This window comes from Rhinolophus ferrumequinum, chromosome 7, assembly GCF_004115265.2.
Source record: "Rhinolophus ferrumequinum isolate MPI-CBG mRhiFer1 chromosome 7, mRhiFer1_v1.p, whole genome shotgun sequence".
Taxonomy (NCBI): domain Eukaryota; kingdom Metazoa; phylum Chordata; class Mammalia; order Chiroptera; family Rhinolophidae; genus Rhinolophus; species Rhinolophus ferrumequinum.
The window spans coordinates 92,227,258-92,246,946 of NC_046290.1; the positions used below are offsets into that span (position 1 = coordinate 92,227,258).

General features: G+C 58.1%; 3 protein-coding genes across 7 annotated transcripts; 1 reads left to right on the plus strand and 2 right to left on the minus strand.

The window, feature by feature from the left end:
* Window positions 1-2,400: 2,400 nt before the first annotated feature.
* Window positions 2,401-8,966, minus strand: ALKBH4 (alkB homolog 4, lysine demethylase). The gene is made up of 3 exons (XM_033110189.1): window positions 8,803-8,966; window positions 6,194-6,391; window positions 2,401-3,281 (listed from the first exon to the last, which is right to left on the minus strand). Exons 1-3 carry the CDS (start codon window positions 8,923-8,925, stop codon window positions 2,694-2,696), a joined length of 909 nt encoding a protein of 302 aa, XP_032966080.1. The 5' UTR covers window positions 8,926-8,966; the 3' UTR covers window positions 2,401-2,693.
* A 27-nt stretch (window positions 8,967-8,993) lies between these two features.
* Window positions 8,994-15,632, plus strand: LRWD1 (leucine rich repeats and WD repeat domain containing 1). 5 transcript variants are annotated; one of them, XM_033110186.1, is made up of 15 exons: window positions 8,994-9,249; window positions 9,722-9,956; window positions 10,045-10,161; window positions 10,627-10,767; window positions 11,020-11,124; window positions 11,396-11,518; window positions 11,597-11,702; window positions 11,914-12,023; window positions 12,200-12,407; window positions 12,847-12,919; window positions 13,017-13,157; window positions 14,555-14,646; window positions 14,825-14,980; window positions 15,059-15,174; window positions 15,260-15,632. In XM_033110186.1, exons 1-15 carry the CDS (start codon window positions 9,170-9,172, stop codon window positions 15,398-15,400), a joined length of 1,944 nt encoding a protein of 647 aa, XP_032966077.1. In that variant the 5' UTR covers window positions 8,994-9,169; the 3' UTR covers window positions 15,401-15,632. The 5 variants fall into 5 exon arrangements, with proteins under 5 accessions (XP_032966077.1, XP_032966079.1, XP_032966074.1 ...); XM_033110183.1 differs by having other exon boundaries at window positions 8,995-9,249; window positions 11,597-11,711; XM_033110187.1 differs by having other exon boundaries at window positions 8,997-9,249; window positions 15,062-15,174.
* A 199-nt stretch (window positions 15,633-15,831) lies between these two features.
* On the minus strand, window positions 15,832-19,444 carry POLR2J (RNA polymerase II subunit J). Its single transcript, XM_033110190.1, has 4 exons — window positions 19,295-19,444; window positions 18,031-18,120; window positions 16,791-16,965; window positions 15,832-16,058 (listed from the first exon to the last, which is right to left on the minus strand). The coding sequence occupies exons 1-4, from the start codon at window positions 19,345-19,347 to the stop codon at window positions 16,023-16,025; spliced, it is 354 nt and encodes a 117-aa protein (XP_032966081.1). The 5' UTR covers window positions 19,348-19,444; the 3' UTR covers window positions 15,832-16,022.
* Window positions 19,445-19,689: the final 245 nt, after the last annotated feature.

Consider the following 19,689-nt stretch of genomic DNA (forward strand, 5'->3'; position numbering starts at 1 on the left):
GGTCCCTGAGGGAACCGAGCACGTCTGCCTGCTGTTTCCCTTTTCCGAGCAGGGCCCTCCCTTTCCAGAAACCGCAAGGGGCAGCCCTGCGTGTAGCTGAGTGGCAGCAGAGCCATCTGGTCAGGGTTGGCTTGAAGGCCTGCATGTCCTCCAGGAGGAGCCACTGAAGCTTAGTCCCGCGGGGCGTTCTCCAACCCCAGGAACCTCTGGCTCTGGGTGAGGCCAGGTGTCCGAATGGGCAGCAGGAATGCAGATCTCTCGGCAAGGTGGCCCTTGTGAGGAAGCTCCCAGACTTTGTTTTGTAAGTCACCTACTGAGCTACAGCCCTTTCAAGGAATTTCTGTCTTTTAGGAATTAGGTGTACAAAAGTGCTGCCAATACAGGGGGCCAGACGGCCACTGCAGCCCAGAGGGAGGACTCCCCAGGCCCCGGGGGCTCCAAAGGCCTGCGCTCACGGCGAGCTCCAGGCCAGCAAACTTGCTGTCTGTGGACCATTTTCCCAGTGAGCCCAGCAAGCGTGCTGTGGCCGGGCCCACTTACCACCCAGCTGATCTGAGCACTGTCCTGCCTCGGATGCTCCAGAAGGTTGAGGCGTGGGGTCCACGGAGCCCTGGGGGCCCAGTGGGGCGAGGTGGGACAGGACTGAGCCCAGACTCCGCGCTGGGCCCCTTTAGGCTGTGCAGAGTCCTTCCCAAGCCTGGCTGTCCCCGCAGGGTACTGGGGACATGGCACAGGCAGGTTCTGTGCAAGTCTCCACAGGAATAACCCAGAAGGTGCTCCCTAGACTGAGCTCAGCCCCCTCCCGCCCCAGTCCCCGTTAGGACCAGCCTGGGCCTCACCACCCCACTCTGAGAACAATTAACCGGCCCAGGTTTCCTCATCCTTTCGAAGCAGGGCAGGCTGATGGATGTCGGCCAATCTCGACTGACTCTGGAAGGCGGTGCTTCCGTGTTAGTATGTTCCCGCAGGCTCCTGCCTTCGCCTAGTCTGACGCTGCACGAGCATTAGCACAGACCACACCATCTGTACCAGAAACGTGTGCTGAATGCAGGATGGCCACCGAAAGCACAGGGTTAAGGAGATGTCGTAGCCCTCGGGCTGCGGCTGCTGGGACCAGCCCTCAGACACACACAGGGCACGGGCTGCAGTGGTGCCCAGCAGCAGCCTGGCCAGACCCCGGCCCCATCCCAGTGGGTGGTTTGGGTGACACAGTGGGCACCAGGGGCTTCAAGGACAAACTCAGCTGGTCACCAACTTTACTATGATGTGATGGAGTGTTTCTTAATGTGCTCTGTGGGATTATAGGAAGGGCCACCCTGGCAAACGCTGGCCAGCACTGGGAGATTCCAAGGGAAACAGGTTTCTCGGCTGAGTGACTCCCCAGCCTTCACGGGCCTCGCCCTGATGAGTCCTGGGGTGCAGCGTTTCCCAGGCGCCCACTTCCCAGAGCCCCTTATTGGTAGAGCATCAGACAGGCTCCAGAGGTGGTGCTCTATGGCCCAGCCGCTCAGGCAGAGGCTCCCCCCGGCCCCACGGAGCTGCCCACCATGCCTGCGTGCCCGCTCGGCTGGAGCCCCGGCCAGGCTTGCATCTAAATGGCCCTGCGTGAAGGACCCACAGTGGGGTCTGCGAGGGCCTGGAGGTCACAACAACCTGGGAAGAAGCGGTCCTGCTCTGAGCCGACCCAGGGAGCCCACCGCCCGCCCGCTGGGCTCACTCAGCCACTAGAAGCCCACGCAGCACCTCCACTGGGGCTTCCCAGGGTTGTCCTGTCTGAGCCACTGTCTCAGCAGCTGCAGTGCCCTTCACAGGCAGTGCACAGTGGCCAGTGGCTCCCCTAACTTGCCAGCTCTCAGAAAGTTCCAGAGTGACTGTGAAGACCAGTGCCAACCGTGCAACTTTCCAGGCTGTGATGGGGCACTGGCCCCTCAAGTTGGGCTCCCAGCATGTGGCCCGTGAGCCAAATGTATTTTGTCCTATAAGGAGCAGGAAAGTGGGCGGGCCACGCAGGCCCAGGGGCATCGCCACCTCCCTCCACCTCCACAGCCTGCTCACCTGGCCACAGGTGCACAGGGGCCAGCTGCCCATCCAGGTGAGCACCCCATAGCTCTGGCACCAGAAGGTGAACCACCTGGGAGCTGAGGAGACTTTTCTTACTTTTTAACACCATTACATGTGGGTGGGGAGGGGGATACTGGACTCTCCGATTTCCGTGTCCTCATCACACCCCACACCGAAGCAGAATCTGACTCAGACGCTGTCACCAGCTCTGAAAGCTGAAATTATAATCTCAAATCTTCTATCAATTCCGTTTTCTGATCCCACACGCTACCCAAATTGGAGGGATTTCATGGTGGAGTACAGGAAAACCTCACTGAGAGAGATGGACAAAGGAGAAGATGGTTGTAAGTGGCGCCAATGTTTTTTAAACTCCAATTACACTACTGCCCTTAAACTGTGACAAATAACTGCAACAAGTGGCCACAGTGCAGGTCAGAGGGGACAGACCCGAGGCACGGCCCCACCAAACCAGTTCCGTGGTGTCAGCACATCAGCAGTTCTCCAAAACCCTAATCAGCTGGGACGAAAGAGCCTTGTGCTGGGCTCCCCCCTTCAATCCTGGCAAAGGGTCACCTGTGGAGCTGGTGCCCGTGGCCAGGCCCAGTGCCAGCTGCTGTCCCCAGGTAGGCGGCTCACATGGGCCTCCCCTGAAAGGAGAGAGAGATTTGCAGGAGCTCCTGCCCCAGTTCTTGCTGCTTCCCACCAGGACAGAAGTCTGCCGACAGCTCTCTGAAGGTGACACACACGCGCCGGGCCTCAATGTGTCTGCGGTGGATGGCATGCTGCCACTGGTGCCGCGCAGCGCCAGTGAGCACAAGCAGCGCGCGGCGGGGCAGGGGGATGGCCACCTCCACCTCCTGGCACAGCACGGACCTGCTGGGGGCCATCACACCTTCCACCAAGGCCTCCGGGAAGCCCGACGGCGCCAGGCAAAGCAGCAGGCTGCCGGGCGCCTCCCGGGACATGGACAGCACAGTGGGCGACAGCAGGTTGAGGCTCACCAGCCGCTCCCCCCACAGCCAGGTGTCGTCCAGGTGGGGGTCGATGGCCGAGCCCCGCTCCGGGCAGTAGTCCAGGTTACACTGCTCCACAGGCCGGAAGTCCTCCAGGATGGGGTACAGGCCCATTCTCCGCACCACCTCCCGGCTGAAGCTGGGGAGGCCGTGGAAGCCGGCTGTCTTGAGCTTCTGCTTCCGAAAGTTGACTTTGGGGCCGTAGTCCTGAAGGATAAGCACGAAAAGGAAGTGACAAGAGTCTGAGTTTACAGAAAGGGTATCACAGACTAGGTCTGAAGAATTCAGTCACCGTGACCCAGAAAAGCAAAAATTTCTGACTTCGTAAGTCTGACATGCGGGCAGGAAGAGGCCGGCATCAGAGATATAAGTAACAGCAAACATCAGACGGCAGTAAACGCTAAGGAAAACACAAAGCAGGAAAGGGGGATACAACGTGTCGGCGGCTGTCTTAGCCCGGGTACCCCACCCAGAAGGCAGAGCTAGAGACAAAAGACCCGTGTGTAGGTAGTGTATCCGGGACAAGATGCAGCGAGGGAGGGACGCCCAATCCAAGGCAGCATTATCGAGGTGGGCAACACTGGGCACACGGGTTCAGAACCACGAGGGGGGACAGTTACCACGTGACCCAGCAACTCCACTCCTAGTACACACCCAAGAGAACTGAAAACACGTGTCCACACAGAAACTTGCACATGAATATTCGCGGCAGCACTATTCACAATGGCCAAAAAGTGGAAAGAACCCAGTGTTCGCCAATGGATAAAAGGATAAATAAATGGAGGCACATCCATACAATGGAATATAATCCAGTCAAAAAATTAATGAAGCACCGACACGTGTTGCAGTAATGACCCCTGAAAACATTATGCTCAGTGAAAGACAGCAGACACAAAAGGTCGTATGTCATATAATCCCATTTGTATGAAGTGTCCAGAATACGCAAATCCAGAGAAACAGCAAGTAGAGCAGTGGTTGCCGGGGACAGGGGAATGGGGACTGACTGCTAATGAGGGCGGGGTCCCTTTGGGGTGATAAAAATGTTCCAGAACTAGATAGTGGTAATGGTTGCACTACACTGTGAATCTACTAAAAACCAACCACCGTACTGTACATTTTAAATGGGTGGATATGTGGCTTCTTTTACAAACCTAAACAAACAAAAAAAATCAGGGAAGAGCCTTCTAGAATACGCCTCAGATTTGTGGCCTGAGGGATGAAAGAGGGGAGCATTTCGCTGGTCGTCCCCCTTAGCGGAGGGGGGCTCCATCTGGCGGAACTGACTTTCTCCTCCCAGGCTGGCACGTCTTGGGAGAGCCGGGCGAGCAGGCTCCCGCAGGCCAACCCTAGGCGGCGGCAGGCAGGCAGCCCGACGTGGGCGTGCAGACGGACAAGAGGCTGGAGCTTTAAGGACCCTGAGGAGGCGGAGGGCCTGCTGTGAAGGACACCAGGCAGCAGCCGTGGAAAGAAAGGTGGGGCTGGAGGCCAGCGCCGGGCCCTTCCGGGCATTGTAAGGACTTTGCGTTTATGCTGAAATGGGAGGCCCGGAGGGTCTGTGACAGAGCAGTGACATCTGATGAGGCAGTAGTGGAGTCACTTTCTGTGGAAAACTGACTGAAAAGGGGCGAGGCCTGTGGCAGAAAGCCCCTGCAGGAATCCCGGCAAGGGGGCCGGGGGCTGGGATCCAGGTGGTAGCAGTGGAGGGGCGGGTATGGGGAGGGCATCCTCAGATTCGGGGTACCTACTGAAGGCAGCAAGTGGATGGGAATTACCAGTAAGAGACAGGGAACTCTGGAGAGAGCCATGGTTTGCAGCCTGCACAGGTGGAAGATGGCATCTGCCAAGATGGGGACACTGCAGGGGGTGCAGGTGTGGGCAAAGAAGCAAAGCTCAGTTCAGGGCTGACCAATAGAAGCCTGGGATGGAGACAGGAACTGGAGTCCCAAACACAGCGACAGGGTGCAGGGCCGTGACTCGCTGACATCAGCAAGGAGCAGGAAGAGAAGCAGCCCAAGGACTGAGCCTGAGATCCCATCGCCGGGTTTAGGGCTCGGCGGTCAGTGGTGGAAGTGGTTTCTGAGTGGGTTAAGCAGGAACAGGCGGACAGGAACTGAAGACAGTGAGAATCAATGACTTTCAAGGAATTCTGCTGCGGAGACGAGAGATGGAGCTTACTGGTAGGCTGGTGGAAAAGATCCAGTCGAGGCAAAATTCATCTTGGGGAGAGAGGGGAGCAATGCTGAACAAGGTCTTCTGAGTAGAGGGGGACGGCATCCAGCATACAGGTGGAGGGGACTCAGAGAGACGCCCTGGGCATGGGCACGAAGGGAACAGCACCCAGCCAGGGCAGGTAGGTGTGCAGATGCACCTGTCTTCTCAGAGGCAAGGTCATCCGTGGAGGGTGAGGAGGGGAAAAGAGAAGGTTTGGCAGGAGAGCAGCAGAGCAGAGGACCTAGGGGAGGTTGGTATGACCGGCGGGTCAGGAAGGACCCAGAGCCGGGGAGACCTGCCAGCAGGCTGCACAGGTCCGAGGTGGGGAGCTGGACTCGACCAGGGCTGTGGTGGGGCAGAAAGAGACGAAGTGAAGGGCAAAAGGGCAAGAGGGCACCCAAGGAAGTGACTGTAATAACTGGCCATGGTACAGGCTAAGGAAAGACCATGGGAGAGGGAAGGAAAGTGAAAAGGTCGATGGATGGATGGACGGCTCCAAGGTCCTGGGGCGGACAAGGATTGCTGGAGGTAAGCAATGGAAGGCGCGAGCTAGACCAAGAGGAGTGGGACTGAGGGAGAAGCTGCGATCCCTGACAAAGGGCAGGTCTGGGACTTGGAGGCCTGAGGATACGCGAAACTGATGGGGAGAGAACTTTGGATGGGAAGGCATCGCACAGCCTTCAAGAAACGCTCCCTGAAAGTCATCAGCACCAGGCCAGCTGGCGTGAGGGGCAGAAGGAGCTGAGTTCACCTGCAACCTGTTGAGAAGGTGGGCAGGCCAAGCAGGCTGCAAATGCCCCTGGTATGGCTACAGAGGAGGGCGCTGCATGGGAGGTGAGCAAAGGGGCCCAGGAGAGCGACTGTCTTCTTTGATCAGCCAACCCTGCTCCCTATCTGGGCCGGCCTACCTGCTTTCTCCGTCCAGACTGTGAGAGCTTCCAGGGCTCACGGTCCATCAGCTGCACCATCTCAGTTTCCTCCTCTCGGGTCACGAAGTCTTCTAACAACGTCACACCGGGGAAAGGGAAGGCCCATCCTTCAAAGTCAGACTCCTCGGCCCCCACGGCCCAACCAGTGTCTGAGTAGTAAATGAAACGGTGTGTTTTCTGCAAAAGAAAGACGGAGGTCCTGGAGCCCTTGGAGCCTGCCCTCCAGAGGCCCTTTAGGCTGCAGCTTCTGCTTAGTGGTTCATCCTCCCCAAAGCCACTTTGGAAGGCAGCTGGAGTCTAGAGAGAGGCCGACCGCTACCTGGGGCTGCCTCTTGGGAAAGACCCTCTCACTTTCCTCATCTGTAAAAGGGAAGAGCATCTGCATAACCACTTTCATTCTCCATTTTATAAACGAGGAAACCAAGGCTCGGTAAAGTCAAGGAACTAGCCCGAGGCTGTACAGCTGGGAACAGCCTGAGTCCATACTGTTCCTGTGTCGTTGCAGGGTGTCTTCTGTCTTCTCCAGCCTCATGAGCACTAAAAGCATCCAGCCCAGACCAGGGCTTTGAGAAATATGCTGCCCCTAAAGCTGAGGCCCGAGGGCTGTCCAAGGGGTAAGCAGCACACGCTGGGAGGCCAGACAGGACAACGCTCTCCAGCCCAGGTGGGGATGTCTCCGGGCCCTGCCCTCCTCTGTGGCAGCCAGAGGCACTGCCTGAATTGCCCTTCAAAAAAGAGAACTTGCCCCTCATCTGCGAGGAGTGCCAGGCTGACAACCTCCTGCTGCAGGGCGTCTGGGATCTGCCTCAGGTTTCAAGCAGGGGCCATCCTTCTCTCAGGCAGCTGCCAGCCAGTGACTCAGCACGGGTCTGGCCATTTCTGCACAACACGGGACTTCTCTACTGGGCAGTCTTTGTTCTGGAGCTCCCTGCTGGGTTAGCCACGACTGCGTCAGATCCACATGGCGGTCTGAGGTCCTCCCTGACCAAGTAATTCTGCTTCCTCCCCCTTTATGTTCCATAGGCATTACTACTACCCCGTCTTTAAACCACCATGTCCTCTGTCTCTGGTACCTCACATGGGACATGTTAAAAATGGGGAGTCATCCTGGACATTCTGCTTCTCCCTCAGCCATTAGGTTGGGAAGGTGCCACCCCCACAGTGCCCTGTGTCTCCACACCCATGACCATAGGCACCGTTCAGACCTTCGGCACTTTTTTTTCCTCTTCAGGTTTTAATTATGGTAAAACATACAACATAAAATGTACCATCTTAATAATTTTTAAAGTGTACAGTTCGGTGTGTCAAGTATATTCACTCTGTTGTGCAACTCATCTCGAGAGGTTTCTCTCCTTGCAAAACGAAAACTCTATACCCATTAAACAACGCTTCCTTTTCCTCCCCCCAGCCTCGGGTAACCACGTTCTACTTCTATCTCTATGATTTTAACTATTCTAGGTACCTCGTAAATATGCTACGTAAAATTACATAAATATACAGCATTTGTCCTTTTGTGACTGGTTTATTTCACTTAGCGTAATGTCCTCAAGGTTTATCCATGTTGTAGCCTGTGTCGGAATTTCCTTCCTTTTTAAGGCTGAATAATATTCTATTGTACGTATGTATCACTTTTTGTTTATCCATTTATCGGTCAAGGGACAGCTGGATTGCTTCCACATTTTAGCTATTGTGAAAAATGCTACTATCGACATGGGTGTGCAAATCTCTCTTCAAGACCCTGTTTTCAATTCTTTTGTATATATCACCAGAATTCTTGGACCATGTGGTAATTCTACTTTTAATTTTCTGAGGAAACTTCACATTGTTTTCCACAGGACTTTCTGCACTTTTAACAAGGACACTGCAATATTTTCTTCACTGGCTTCTCTGCCTTCATACCTTGCTATTAGCTCTCAGGATCTTCCTAAAATTCACATGTAACTTCCTTTAAAACATGTCAGGCCCTCATTAAAACATTCTCCATGGCCCTGAGGACAAGTCCAGCCTGCCCAGTGGCCACACACAAGGCCCTCTGTGGTCAGGCCCCAGCGACCTCATCTCCCTCACCTTTAGCATCACCCACCTTCCAAGCACACACCTCTACCCCAGGCCTTTACATAAGCAGTTCCCCCAGGTGGAACGCCCTTCCAACCCATTAAAATACTGCCAGGCCCAGTTCAAAGGCTGAGTCCTTTTTCGTTAACTGTAACTAATTTTCTCCTTGCTGATTTCCGTCCAAGGCCTGATGGGCACCTTTGCACTGGTTTTCGGCACCCTCCACTCTTTCCACGTCGTCTCTCCACGGGCCCGTGAAGGTCCCAGGCCCTGACCTGGGGGCGCTACGTGGAAGTTTGCTATCAGACTTCCCGGTCCCAGAGGTTAGCTATGGTCGGACTGCACCCACGTCCCAGACCCTTCCCCACTCCAAGCCCACTCCTCAAAGCCCGCAATTCCTCACCCCGCAACGTCCCCACAGCGAGGGCCCCTAACACGGTTTGACCCGGGGCCCGTATTCATGTCCTATCTGGGCCTTAGCTTCCCCATATGAAGAACGGAATTGTGGGCGCGCCCCCTCTCCCATCCCTTACTTGCGGGGAGTGCTGCCAGGGCGGATCACCTCCGCGCTGCCGCTCGCACATCAGACAGGTCCGGACGCCCTTGCAGCCGCATTCCCGAAGGACCTCGGGGGCCGCCACCACCGCAGCCGCCATCGCAGTGTCCTGGCGGGCAGTGCGCAGGCGCGGGACCAAGGGTGCCGCTGGGAGTTGTAGTCCACGCTTGGGGCACGAGGCCCGCGGGACCGCTTCCTTCCGGTAGTCGCCACCGAAGGACTCGCGCGGCGCCACCTCCTGGGCTCCGTCAGTCGCCGGCGCCGCCACGGGACTCCGAGAGTCGCGGGCTCAGCTGGACGCTGGTACCGCGGATACGGTCATCGCGGTCCTCAACCTCCTCGCCATGGGCCCCCTCTCGGCGCGGCTGCTGATGCAGAGGGGGCGACCCAAGAGCGACCGGCTGGGGAAGATCCGGAGCCTGGAGTAAGAGGCGGGCCGGGGTCCCTGGGCGGTTGGGGAGAGAGACGAGTACCCGGCACTGTTATCGCCTTGTCGGTTAGGCGGAGTCTCTAATCACTTGGGCCAAACGCCGTCCTTTTTATTAGGAGATGGGCCGGTGGGCCCCAAGTTGCCTCCCCCCGAAAAGGGCCCAGGCTGTTAGGGACAGTCAGTCGTGCAGAAAGAGAACTGAGCAACCTGTTGAGATAATTATAGAGGGCCTGGGGAGCACAGAGGAGCCCCCCACCACCTAGAGAATAAAGAAAAGCATCCTGGAGGGGGCCAGTTGCCCGAGTTCTAAAGTAGTTACAAGATTTTAAAAAGGGTGTTGGGGAGAGGTTGTGGGTGCACAAGAAATGCCGGGTGAAAAAGACTTCAGAGGCACCCGGGCTGCCATAGGTGTGGGGCCGGTGGCCCGCCTGCCCCCTGAGCCCTCCCTTTCTGACCCCCACCCCAGCCTGTCAGGGCTGAAGCTGCTCTCAGAGCATTTGGACCCCAAGCTCCTGTGCCGCCTGAAGCAGCTGCAGGAGCTGGACCTCTCCAACAACCAGCTGGAGACGCTGCCTGCCAACCTGGGCTTGTCCCACCTGCGCATCCTCCGCTGTGCCAACAACCAGCTGGGGGACGTCACAGCCTTGTGCCAGTTCCCACAGCTGGAGGAGCTCAGCCTGGAGGGCAACCCTTTCCTGACAGTAAGTGGGCGCACCCAGCAGCCCCGTGCTGGACGCCAGCACTCTGTTGTGCCCAAGCTTAGCGGCCATTCTTCCGTTCATCCCCCAGGTCAGTGACAACCTGAAAGTCTCCTTTCTCCTGCCCAACCTGCGCAAGGTGAATGGCAAGGATGCTTCCTCCACTTCCTCTCAGGTGGAGAACCTGAACCGGGAGCTGACCAGCAGGGTAAGAGGGTGTCTCTCAGGTTTGGGAGCAGTCGGGGGCCTTGAGGAGCAAGTAACAGTGACACTTGAAGGACACTGAGGGGGAGAGTCACAGGGCTCTCTGCCCCAACACTAAGTGGCTCGTATCCCCTAGCCTGACATATTGCTCTGAGACTGGTTGTGGTGCTTGGCCTCTTGTCCTTGGCGGTCGGGGGGTCCCGCCCTCCATGTGTGCAGGCAGGGCCCAGAGGGTAGGCTGAGACACTTCCACAGTAACTTTATCCTGGACCAGCTTCTCCCTTCTGGGGATGTTACTCGTGTGTGTTGCTTGGATTTGTGCAACCTGTAGTTAAGGTTGTGGTTCAGGGAGGCTTCCAGGAGGCAGGGAGGTGGAGACACCTGTAGCCATGAGATGGGGCAGAGGGGCCATGGCGGGTCCAGGAGAGCTGGGTTGGGCGAGGCCTGGATCTGGTTCCTCTCGTGCCAGGTCACGGCTCACTGGGAGAAGTTCATGGCCTCACTGAGCCCTGAGGAGGGGGCTAAGAAGGCCCAGGCTGACTTTGTGAGGTCCGCCGTCAGGGATGTTCGCTACGGCCCCGAGTCCCTCAGCGAGTTCACCCAGTGGCGGGTACGTCCTCACTCACTGTGCTGGGAATCTATTTTCCCAGCCCCTTGCCGGCTCCCATGCCCTGAGCTGCCCTGGAGGTCTCTGGCCATGAGAGGCTGTGGGGAGTGGGGCAGGTCAGGAAAGGCAGCCCTATTGGGTGGAAAGGCCTTTTCCCAACTCAGGAAGTACAAGCTCCCTCTGATTGAGTGTCTGAGGAGGGGCTGGGGGCCACCAGGACTGTGCCCCGCTTCCTGATGGCCTGGGCCCACCCAGGTACGGATGATCTCTGAGGAGCTGGTGGCCTCCGGTGGGACCCAGGTGCTTGATGCAGACATCCAAGAGAGGTCCTCAAAAACCATAGCTGCCCAGGAGTCCATGGTGAGTGTGGTTCCATGTGGCTCCGGGGGCTCGGAGGGCCTGCCTTGGCCCTTCCTGGCGAGGGGGGCTGCAGGGAAGCAGGGGGTCCTGGAAATGAGCCCGAGAGACAGCTCTGATGCCTGAGCTCGTGCCCTCTGCTTGGGCCAGTCCTTGCCTCCTGCACCCATGGGAGGGTGTGGGTCAGCCTGTGATGGGAAAGAAAGAAGCTCTGGGTATATGTGTCCATGGTCACCAAGCCCTCAGCCTGCCACCCAACCCCCATCCCCCACAGGCAAGGCCAGTGGCCTTGAAACGGCCAGATGATGTCCCACTCAACCTCTCTTCCAACAAGCGGGTGTGCACCTCCACACTGGCCCGGGTGGAGGGCAGCCCTGTGGGCGCCGATGGCAGCCAGGTAAGCTAACGAGGTGGTAGGGAGTGTATGGCTGGGAACAAGGGTTGGGGCAGCTGTGACCCCCTTTTGCCCCCACAGCCTGCCCTGAAGCTGGAGCCCCTGCACTTCCTGCAGTGCCACAGCAAGAACAACAGCCCTGAGGACCTGGAGACCCAGCTCTGGGCCTGCGCCTTCGAGCCGGCCTGTGAGGAGGGTACATCCTTGGGCCAGCAGGGCCGGAGGAAAGGCCACAGGGCCCAAGCAGAATAAGTCTTCTGGACGGGAGTGGGGGTGGGGGACGCCACCTTGAGGGAGGGGGCTGCCTGGGGGGATGGGAAATCGGGAGGGGCGTCAAGGCCAGGAGGAGGGAACTGCAATACAGAGAGTGTTTTCACTAGGCTGATCCCTCAAAACAGGGCACACAGGGGCCACGTCTCAGACTGTGGCCACATGTGGCGGGGAGGCCGTGTGTGTCATCGACTGCCAGACGGGCATCGTACTGCACAAGTACAAGGCACCTGGCGAGGTGAGTGCCAGGGCCGGCTCACGCAGGGCGGTGGGCAGCCTGGGCTCCTGGGCACAGGAGCGCCACCTACTCACTAGGTGACCTTTCTCTCTGCTGCTGGGCCTCAGTTTCCCAGGCCTGATCCTGCATGCATGTGCTCTGCCCCCTGCTGAACACTCCCCACCCCTCCCCCCCAGGAGTTCTTCTCGGTGGCCTGGACAGCCCTGACAGTGGTCACGCAGGCAGGCCACAAGAAGCGCTGGAGCGTGCTGGCAGCTGCTGGCCTGCGGGGCCACGTCCGGCTGCTACATGTGCGTGCTGGCTTCTGCTGCGGGGTCATACGGGCCCACAAGAGGGCCATCGCCACCCTCTGCTTCAGCCCTACCCACGAGACTCACCTCTTCAGTAAGACCCTCTCCCGACACCCCCAGGGCTCCCCCAGCACCCGTCCTGCAGCCTGCCGCCTCAGTGTTCCCTCCCTGGGATGGTAAGGAGCTCCTACGGCTGGCAGCCTCTCCTGGCTGCCACCGTCAACTCTGGCTATGGGAGAAGTAGCGTGGCCTCATGGATAACTGACTGGGCTTCAGATCCTGGCTTTTCCCCCACCTGCTCTGCGGCCTTGGAGCTTTCCTACAACCTGGGGCACTCTGTCTGTGACCTGGGCGGGGGCCCCTGGGCCTCCGTGTGGTGAGCCCATGCGGGGGATGTGTAAGCACACCTGTCAGGTCCGAGTGAGCGTTGTAGACCCTCCCTCCCTGCTTCAAAGGGGGTGGAGCCTGGGATGCCGCCTGCGAGCTGGGGCAGGAGCTCCTCAGGGCCACCTCTCCTTCCCATCCCCCCTCAGCCGCCTCCTATGACAAGCGGATCATCCTCTGGGACATCGGGGCGCCCAACCACGACTACGAATTCCAGGCTAGGTGACGCTTTGGGGCAGGGCTGGGCTGGGGAGGGCGGCTGCCAGGCGGGGCGGGCACTGGGTCCGTGGCCTCACATCTCCCTCTCACCTGCTGGCAGCCAGCTCCTCACACTTGATACCACGTCCACCCCCCTGCGCCTCTGCCCAGTCGCCTCCTGCCCGGACACCTATCTGCTGGCTGGCTGTGAGGGTGGCTGCTGCTGCTGGGATGTGCGGCTGGACCAGCCTCAGAAAAGGAGGTGAGGTTGGGTAGGGACGCCTTGAAAGCCAAGTCTTGGAACTGGACAGCTGCTAGTCCAGACGTCAGACCCCAGGCGGACCCCAGGCACACGTGCCAGGGTTGGTGCCCAAACCATGCACGCTGCCCCTAGTGGAATGCAGGGAGGATGGTGTCAGGGCAGGGACGAGGCCTTAGAAGGGCAGGTTGAGGCTTGTGGCTCATCCGTGCCACCTGGAAGGCCGGAGACTGTTCAGCAAGGAGTCCCTGCCCTTCTGGGGCCCACAAGCCTCGTAGGGGAGGACAGGCATTAGACAAAGGTGGCCAATTAAAACCCCCAGAGTGTGATGTCAGCTACGAAGGAAAGAGAGAATAAGGTGCTCTGAGAAACAGGAAGACCAAGGGGACTCTGCGGAGGTGACCAGTGGCAGATGGATATGTTCTCAGGCTCACGTTCTCTGCGTGAGCCCTGCAAGGGAGTCCGGTGGGCGGAGAGAGGGAAGGTGCACGCACAGAGGGCATAGCATGTGCAAAGGGCCAGTGGTGGGAAGAACTGGCTGTCTGGGGAGGTCTAACCAGTTTGGAAGACCAGAGGAAATGGTACAAGATGAGGTGGCAAGGTTGCTTGGGCCATGGTAAGATTTTCAATTTTACTCTAAGTGCAGTGAACAACCTGGGAAGAATTTTAGGGTGGGTGGCAGAAATGAAGTAGCTGCTACGTGGAGGGAAGTAGTGGAAGCCTCAGCAGACTGTTGTCCAGCCAAGTGTTGGTAGTAGCCCTGTGCCACTCCTGCGAGTCAAGCCCAGGGCCTGCCACATCTGTCCCTCCCTGCCCATGTCTGCCAGCTCCCCAAGTCCTGTGGAATTTCTCTCCTTATCTCAGATGTGTCTGCTTCTCCTCAGTTGGTCCTTAGCTGCCTTTCTTGCTCCAAGCGCCTCTGCAGGTTTCTGGGCAGCTGATGGGTGACCTTTTCAAGCAGTGTGACCCTACATACTCAGTTTGGAAACACTCAGCAGCCACTCCCCACTGTCCTCAGGGTCACAGCAAACCCCTACCCAGTCTCTCCTTTCTCAGGCCCCAGCACTCCGCCATAAATACCTACCCCACTGGTCAGCTGGTCACCCTCCTGCTCATCTCAGTCCCAGAGGTGCAGCCCCTCCAGATCCCTCCCTGGCCGTCCCATCCCCCACCCTGGCAGAACCAGCCCCTCCTGCTTCTGAGTTGCCATCACCTGTGACTCAGGCGCTGGCTCCCCGTTCCAGGGCAAAGCTTAAACTCTCCAGGGCCCAGAACAGACCTTTTTGGTTGCACCTTCTGGGCAGGGCCCAGAATAGGGGCCCAGGGAATGGTTCTCATTGAGTGAGAAGCTCTTCATATACGCAAGGAAGAGCTGACTGGCACCTTCCATGGCCCCACAGGGTGTGTGAAGTGGAGTTTGTCTTCTCCGAGGGCTCTGAGGCCTCAGGCCGGAGAGTGGATGGGCTGGCATTCGTGAATAAGGATGTCGTGGGTGAGTGAGCCCAGATGGGGCGTCGGGCCTGCGGGGACCCAGAGGCGCCCTGGTAAGGCCTTCGTGGGTTGTTTCTCCCTGGGCTGCGATTTAAGTCCGAGCGCTTCTGAGGGGGGGCCCACTGTGGAAGAAATGCCTGGAGAGGGGCCCCCAGGCAGTTCTCCCTTCTCCTCCACAGCTTCCAAGGGGAATGGCCTGGGCACCATCTGCCTGTGGAGCTGGAGCCAGACGTGGGTGGGCCGAGGCAGCCAGTCCACGGTGGCTGTGGTGGTCCTGGCTTGGCTCCAGTGGTCACCTACCAAGCTGGCCTACTTCTCGCTCAGCACCTGTCCTGGTGAGCGCGCCGCGCCGCCCGTCCTCCCCTCCACCTCTCAGCGCTCTGCCCCCGCTGACATTCCATCTTGTGTCCCAGCAGATGAGGGGACTGTGTTGTGTGGGGACGAGGAGGGCAACGTGTGGATCTATGACGTCAGGCACGTCCTGACGCAGCAGCCCCCGCTGCCGGCAGCCCCACAGGCCCCCACGCAGGTACGCACCCCTTCCCCGCCCCCCCGCTGGGGACTGCTGCGTGGTCGCCAGGAACGAACCCAGCGCCCCTCTCTCTCCCCATCAGATCCTTAAGTGGCCCCAGCCGCGAGCCCTCAGCCAGACGGTGACCAAGACCATGGTGAACATGGTGGTGGCCAACCCCACCTTTACCTACCTCGCCGCCCTGACAGACTCCAACATTGTAGCCATCTGGAAGAGACACTAGCCTCGAGCAGGAGCGCCTGCCTCTATCGCAAAGTACCAGGGACAAGACTTAACTTATTCACCTTTTGGGCTAATGACAGAGATGTTTCTATTGGTGACTATTTTTATTAAACTCTCTACTACGTAAGAGAAGCCTGGGGTTGCTGCTTGTGGGCCCCATCTGCTGGTGCTACTTTGAGTGAGGCGGGCGGACATGGGAGGCTTCCACAGCACACTCATGAAGTTACCCTCTGCCTCCCGGCAGCCCCCAGCTTCCCAGCTGGTGGTCCAAAATGATTTGTTCCTGCCAGCCTCTCACACAGAAATCTGGGTCTCCAGGCCAATCCACTCCGAAATGTGGCCCCAGAGTGGCCTCGAGACAGGTCATCTCCTTCCACTGAGCCTGACAGTCCATTTACTGTGAAGTCACTTCTGCGGCAGCTCACATCCGAGTCTTTTCCTCCACACTTTATTAGGAAGATGAAGCAATCTATGTAGAGGACACACTGGTGTCAGGGGTGAGGGGCTCTCCAGGTATCTCCCAGGGGGCCCACAGCTGGGGCGAGGCGCTTTCTTCCATTTGGTGCCTGGAGAAGGGCCCGTTGCAAGGTAGGAACTGGCCAAGCAAGACTCCTTCCAGCCCACTATTCAATTCCTTCTTGCTTGTCTTTGATGGCCACCTGAGGGAGAGGAAGAAGGCAGCGCATTTAGCTGGAATGGCCAGGTAAGGATGTTGGAAAGAGCCCCAGCATCCCTGACCAAGGTCTGCCCGGAAACTGCTGCCATAGCTCCAGGGTGCAGTCACGAACTGAACAGAAGCAGTAAACCAGGGAGCTGGGCAGCCAGCAACCCAAGGGACCGCCTAAGCCAGCCCCACCTGCTTCCTCACTTCTCACAGCACACATGCTGCTGCCTGGGGCAGGAGTCGGGTGGAGCAGAGGCGCTTCTTGGTGAGTATATGACAGTTGCTGAAATCTGGAAGGCTGTGGACCTTTCCCACTCTACATGTGTCTAGACTTTGAGGCCCCTGCCTAAACAGGTGTGCCCCCACCCTAGGATGAGCTGCCCCCTAGACAGATGCCCTAGAAGCGGCCAGCACCAGCGAAGAGCTTTGGAGGAGCAGCAGCAGGGGGCAGCAGGGACCCCAAGAGTGCACAAGGAGACCTTGGAGCACTAGGTCCGTTCCTGCGCACGGACGCCGACAGCAGGCGCCATGCCTCAACTCCTAACCCCTTCTCCACACTTCCGGGAAGCAGTGGGGGAAGTCCTTGCTGTCATCACCCCTTCCCCCCACACAAGTCCGAGGAAACAACCCTGGGTGGTCCTAGGTGTGGGCACGACAGCCCTGCAGCTCTGGGCACACAGGCTGGCGTTCCCACCTCCCCTCTCCCCCTGCACGTCCAGCTCCTCACCCGGAATCGCTCTTCCAGCAGGGAGAGCTCGCTGATGAGGTCTGTGATGGCATTGGTGAAGGCCTCCTGGGGGCTGTAGTCCGGGGTGGTCTGCACGCGGATGATGATTTTGTGCTCCAGAGGGTGGGGCACTTTGTAGCCAGCAAACAGCACCTGGGGGTCCTTCAGCAGCTGCCTGCGACACGGGTCAGCAGTGAGCAAGGCTGAGCCGAGTGCCCCTGGCGCTCTGGCCCCTTGGAGCTTACCAGGCCTAGCCAAGGGGTCTTCCTGTTGCAGATGTGGCTGGGGGCTGACACTAGGTGGTTCCCTACACTTGGTTTTTAGTTGTCCCCCTGCCCCCCGCCAAAAAAGTCTTCAAGTAAAAGCTAACTTTGGAGAAGATATACCATATGGTGATTCCTCCCACACACACCCCTACATCCATCAGGATCAGGAACCTTAGCTAATAAACAGGTTTTCCAGTAACTTCTTTCCCGAGGGGAAGTCAGGGACCCTGCAATGACCCCAAAAAGACCTCCCTAGGCAGTAAAAATCCAGCCAATGTTCAGTAAACCAAAACACAAAAGGCCCGTTCCTAGCCCCAAAAGAGCCTCTGGCACGGCAAACAAAGGCAGCAGGGGGAGAAGGCCCCAAGCTCTGAGCAGTTAGCAAAATGGAAACCGAAGTCCTTTGGAAGGGGCTGGCAGCTGCCCACACCCGTGGGGTGCTGTTCTGTGAGGTGGTGGTGAGGTGAAGCCTGTGCTGTTTGCTGGACACGCGGGTGTTTTCTGCAGAGCAAGGTGTCAAGTGTGAGCACCTTGCAAGGTAGGGACACAGCTCACAGCAGAGGAGCAGCAAGGCCCCCAAAGACCCTGAGTGCCCCACTGGCTTGGCTCAGGCAGGAGTCATCCAGACAGGTGGGCAACCCCACCCCCTACTTACACCAGGACACCAGGCAGGCTTCTGCCCACACCCTAAACACGCAAACCTGAGAAAGGCACAAAAACAAGCAGGCCTACTTGCGGCTTCCTGCACATTCATTCACTCACTTCAGTCAGATAAATGAGCCAAAAGGAAATGTGGCTATGTGAACAGATTCCAGTACCTTTGAAGAAAAGGTACTGGAAAGTGAACTGCCAGAGCGAGCCATCAGAAGGACTTCTTGTAGCTCAAAGAGACTTAAGAAAATCTTCTGGAACTTGTGCTTTGCCTCAGAGTCCCATCCAACACAGCCCCCAAGAGCCTTGGACTTGGAACTTACGATTTAATAATGTTTCCTAGCGTATGATCTTCTTTGTTGATGGTGAACAAGCAGGCATTGGGTACCTTGGTGTCCTTGTTAATCGTGATCCTAGGAAGACGCAGAGGCAAGAGATGGGGGCAGGGGCTCCCTCCTCCTCCGAGTCTAAAGCCTGCCCTTCCAGGCAGGCTCGGGTCCCACCTCCTGGAAGCCTGTCGCAATCTCTTCATCCCATAAAGGCCTCTCTGACTCAGAGCAGCAGTTAGTGTATACTCTGAGCCCAGTCACGCCGATTCTGTGGGACCCTCACCTCCTCCGGATTGCTCCTTCTTCCTAAAGCACAGTTTCTCCACCTTGGCACCACTGCCATTTTAAGCCAGATAATTCTTTTTGGTAGGGAGCTGTCTGTCCATTGTAGGATTCCTGGCTTCTACCCATTAGATGCCAGGAGCGCACCCTTTATGACAACCAAAAACGTTTGCAGACATAGCCAGAAGTCCTGGGGGGCGGGGAGGGGGGGCAAAATAGTCTCCAGTTGAGAAGCACTGCTCTCAAGGGAGGCTGAAGTGGCTGGCAAGGGCTAAACATAGAGCCCTGCACACCAGGCTGTTGAGAATGAAAAGCCAATGTTTAAGAGGGTCTTCTAGATGCTGAGCCCTGGACTAAGCACTTCACATAAGTTACCTCATTTAATCTCCCCTTAGGTTTACTCATAATTCAATACAGTAATAAGCCCGTTTTCTAGATGATGAAAGTGGGCCTCAGGCAGATTAATTCACTTGCCCAAACAAGGGTCCTTACGCGGGGGAAGCAGGCGCCAAGCCCAGGCTGTCTGACCAGCAGACTACATTTTCCTTCAGCCTGCAAGCAATGAAGGTTTTACACAAGCGAATGGAGATTGCACATGAGTCTAACAGCCATCTCTTTCTGGCTTCAGCAAGGAGAATAAAGGTGGTCAGCTAGGAGCCGAGGAGGGGGCTGCCAATCCCAGGGGAAAAGGATTTCGGAGGCAGCCATTCTGGGTTCCAACACAGACCCGCCACTTCCTGTGCCGGGGAATTACGTAACCTCTCTGAGCCTCAGTTTCCTCAGCTGCAAAGGCAACAGTCCCCACCGCTTGGCAGGACTACCTGAAGTCTGGCAGACACAGGCGCCGGGCGCTTTGCGCGCCGAAGCTCAAGCAACAGCTGCTTCCGCCCGCCCCGCAGGAGAGCAGGCGAAGCCCCAGACTCTGCAGACGCCCACGACCGACAGTCGAAGGCCTGACCCTCCCCTGCCCACTTACTTCTTCTCGCCTTCGAACAGCAAGAACGACTCGAAGGCGGGAGGGGCGTTCATCCTGGCGCCGCCGCGTCCTGCAGACTCTCCACTACCTCCAGGGCGCTTTCCCGCGACTTCTTCCGGGTTAGCCGACGGGGCCGAACACGTGTACGGCCCGGCTCGGCGCCCCCTACTGGACTGGGGGATCTCGCGCAGGCGGGAGAACGCGCGGAGGGCCCGGGCCGGCTGCTGGCTCTGCGCACGCGTGAGCCGCGAAGGTCCCTTGTGGCGTTCGCCCCCCTGGGAGCGCACTGTGGCGCAGGCTCGGAGAGCGGGGAGCTGCTCTGCGCACTGACTTCCTCGTGCAGGCTAAGCGGCAGCCCTGGGCTCCACCTCTCTTCTCCCTATGTCCCTTGATCC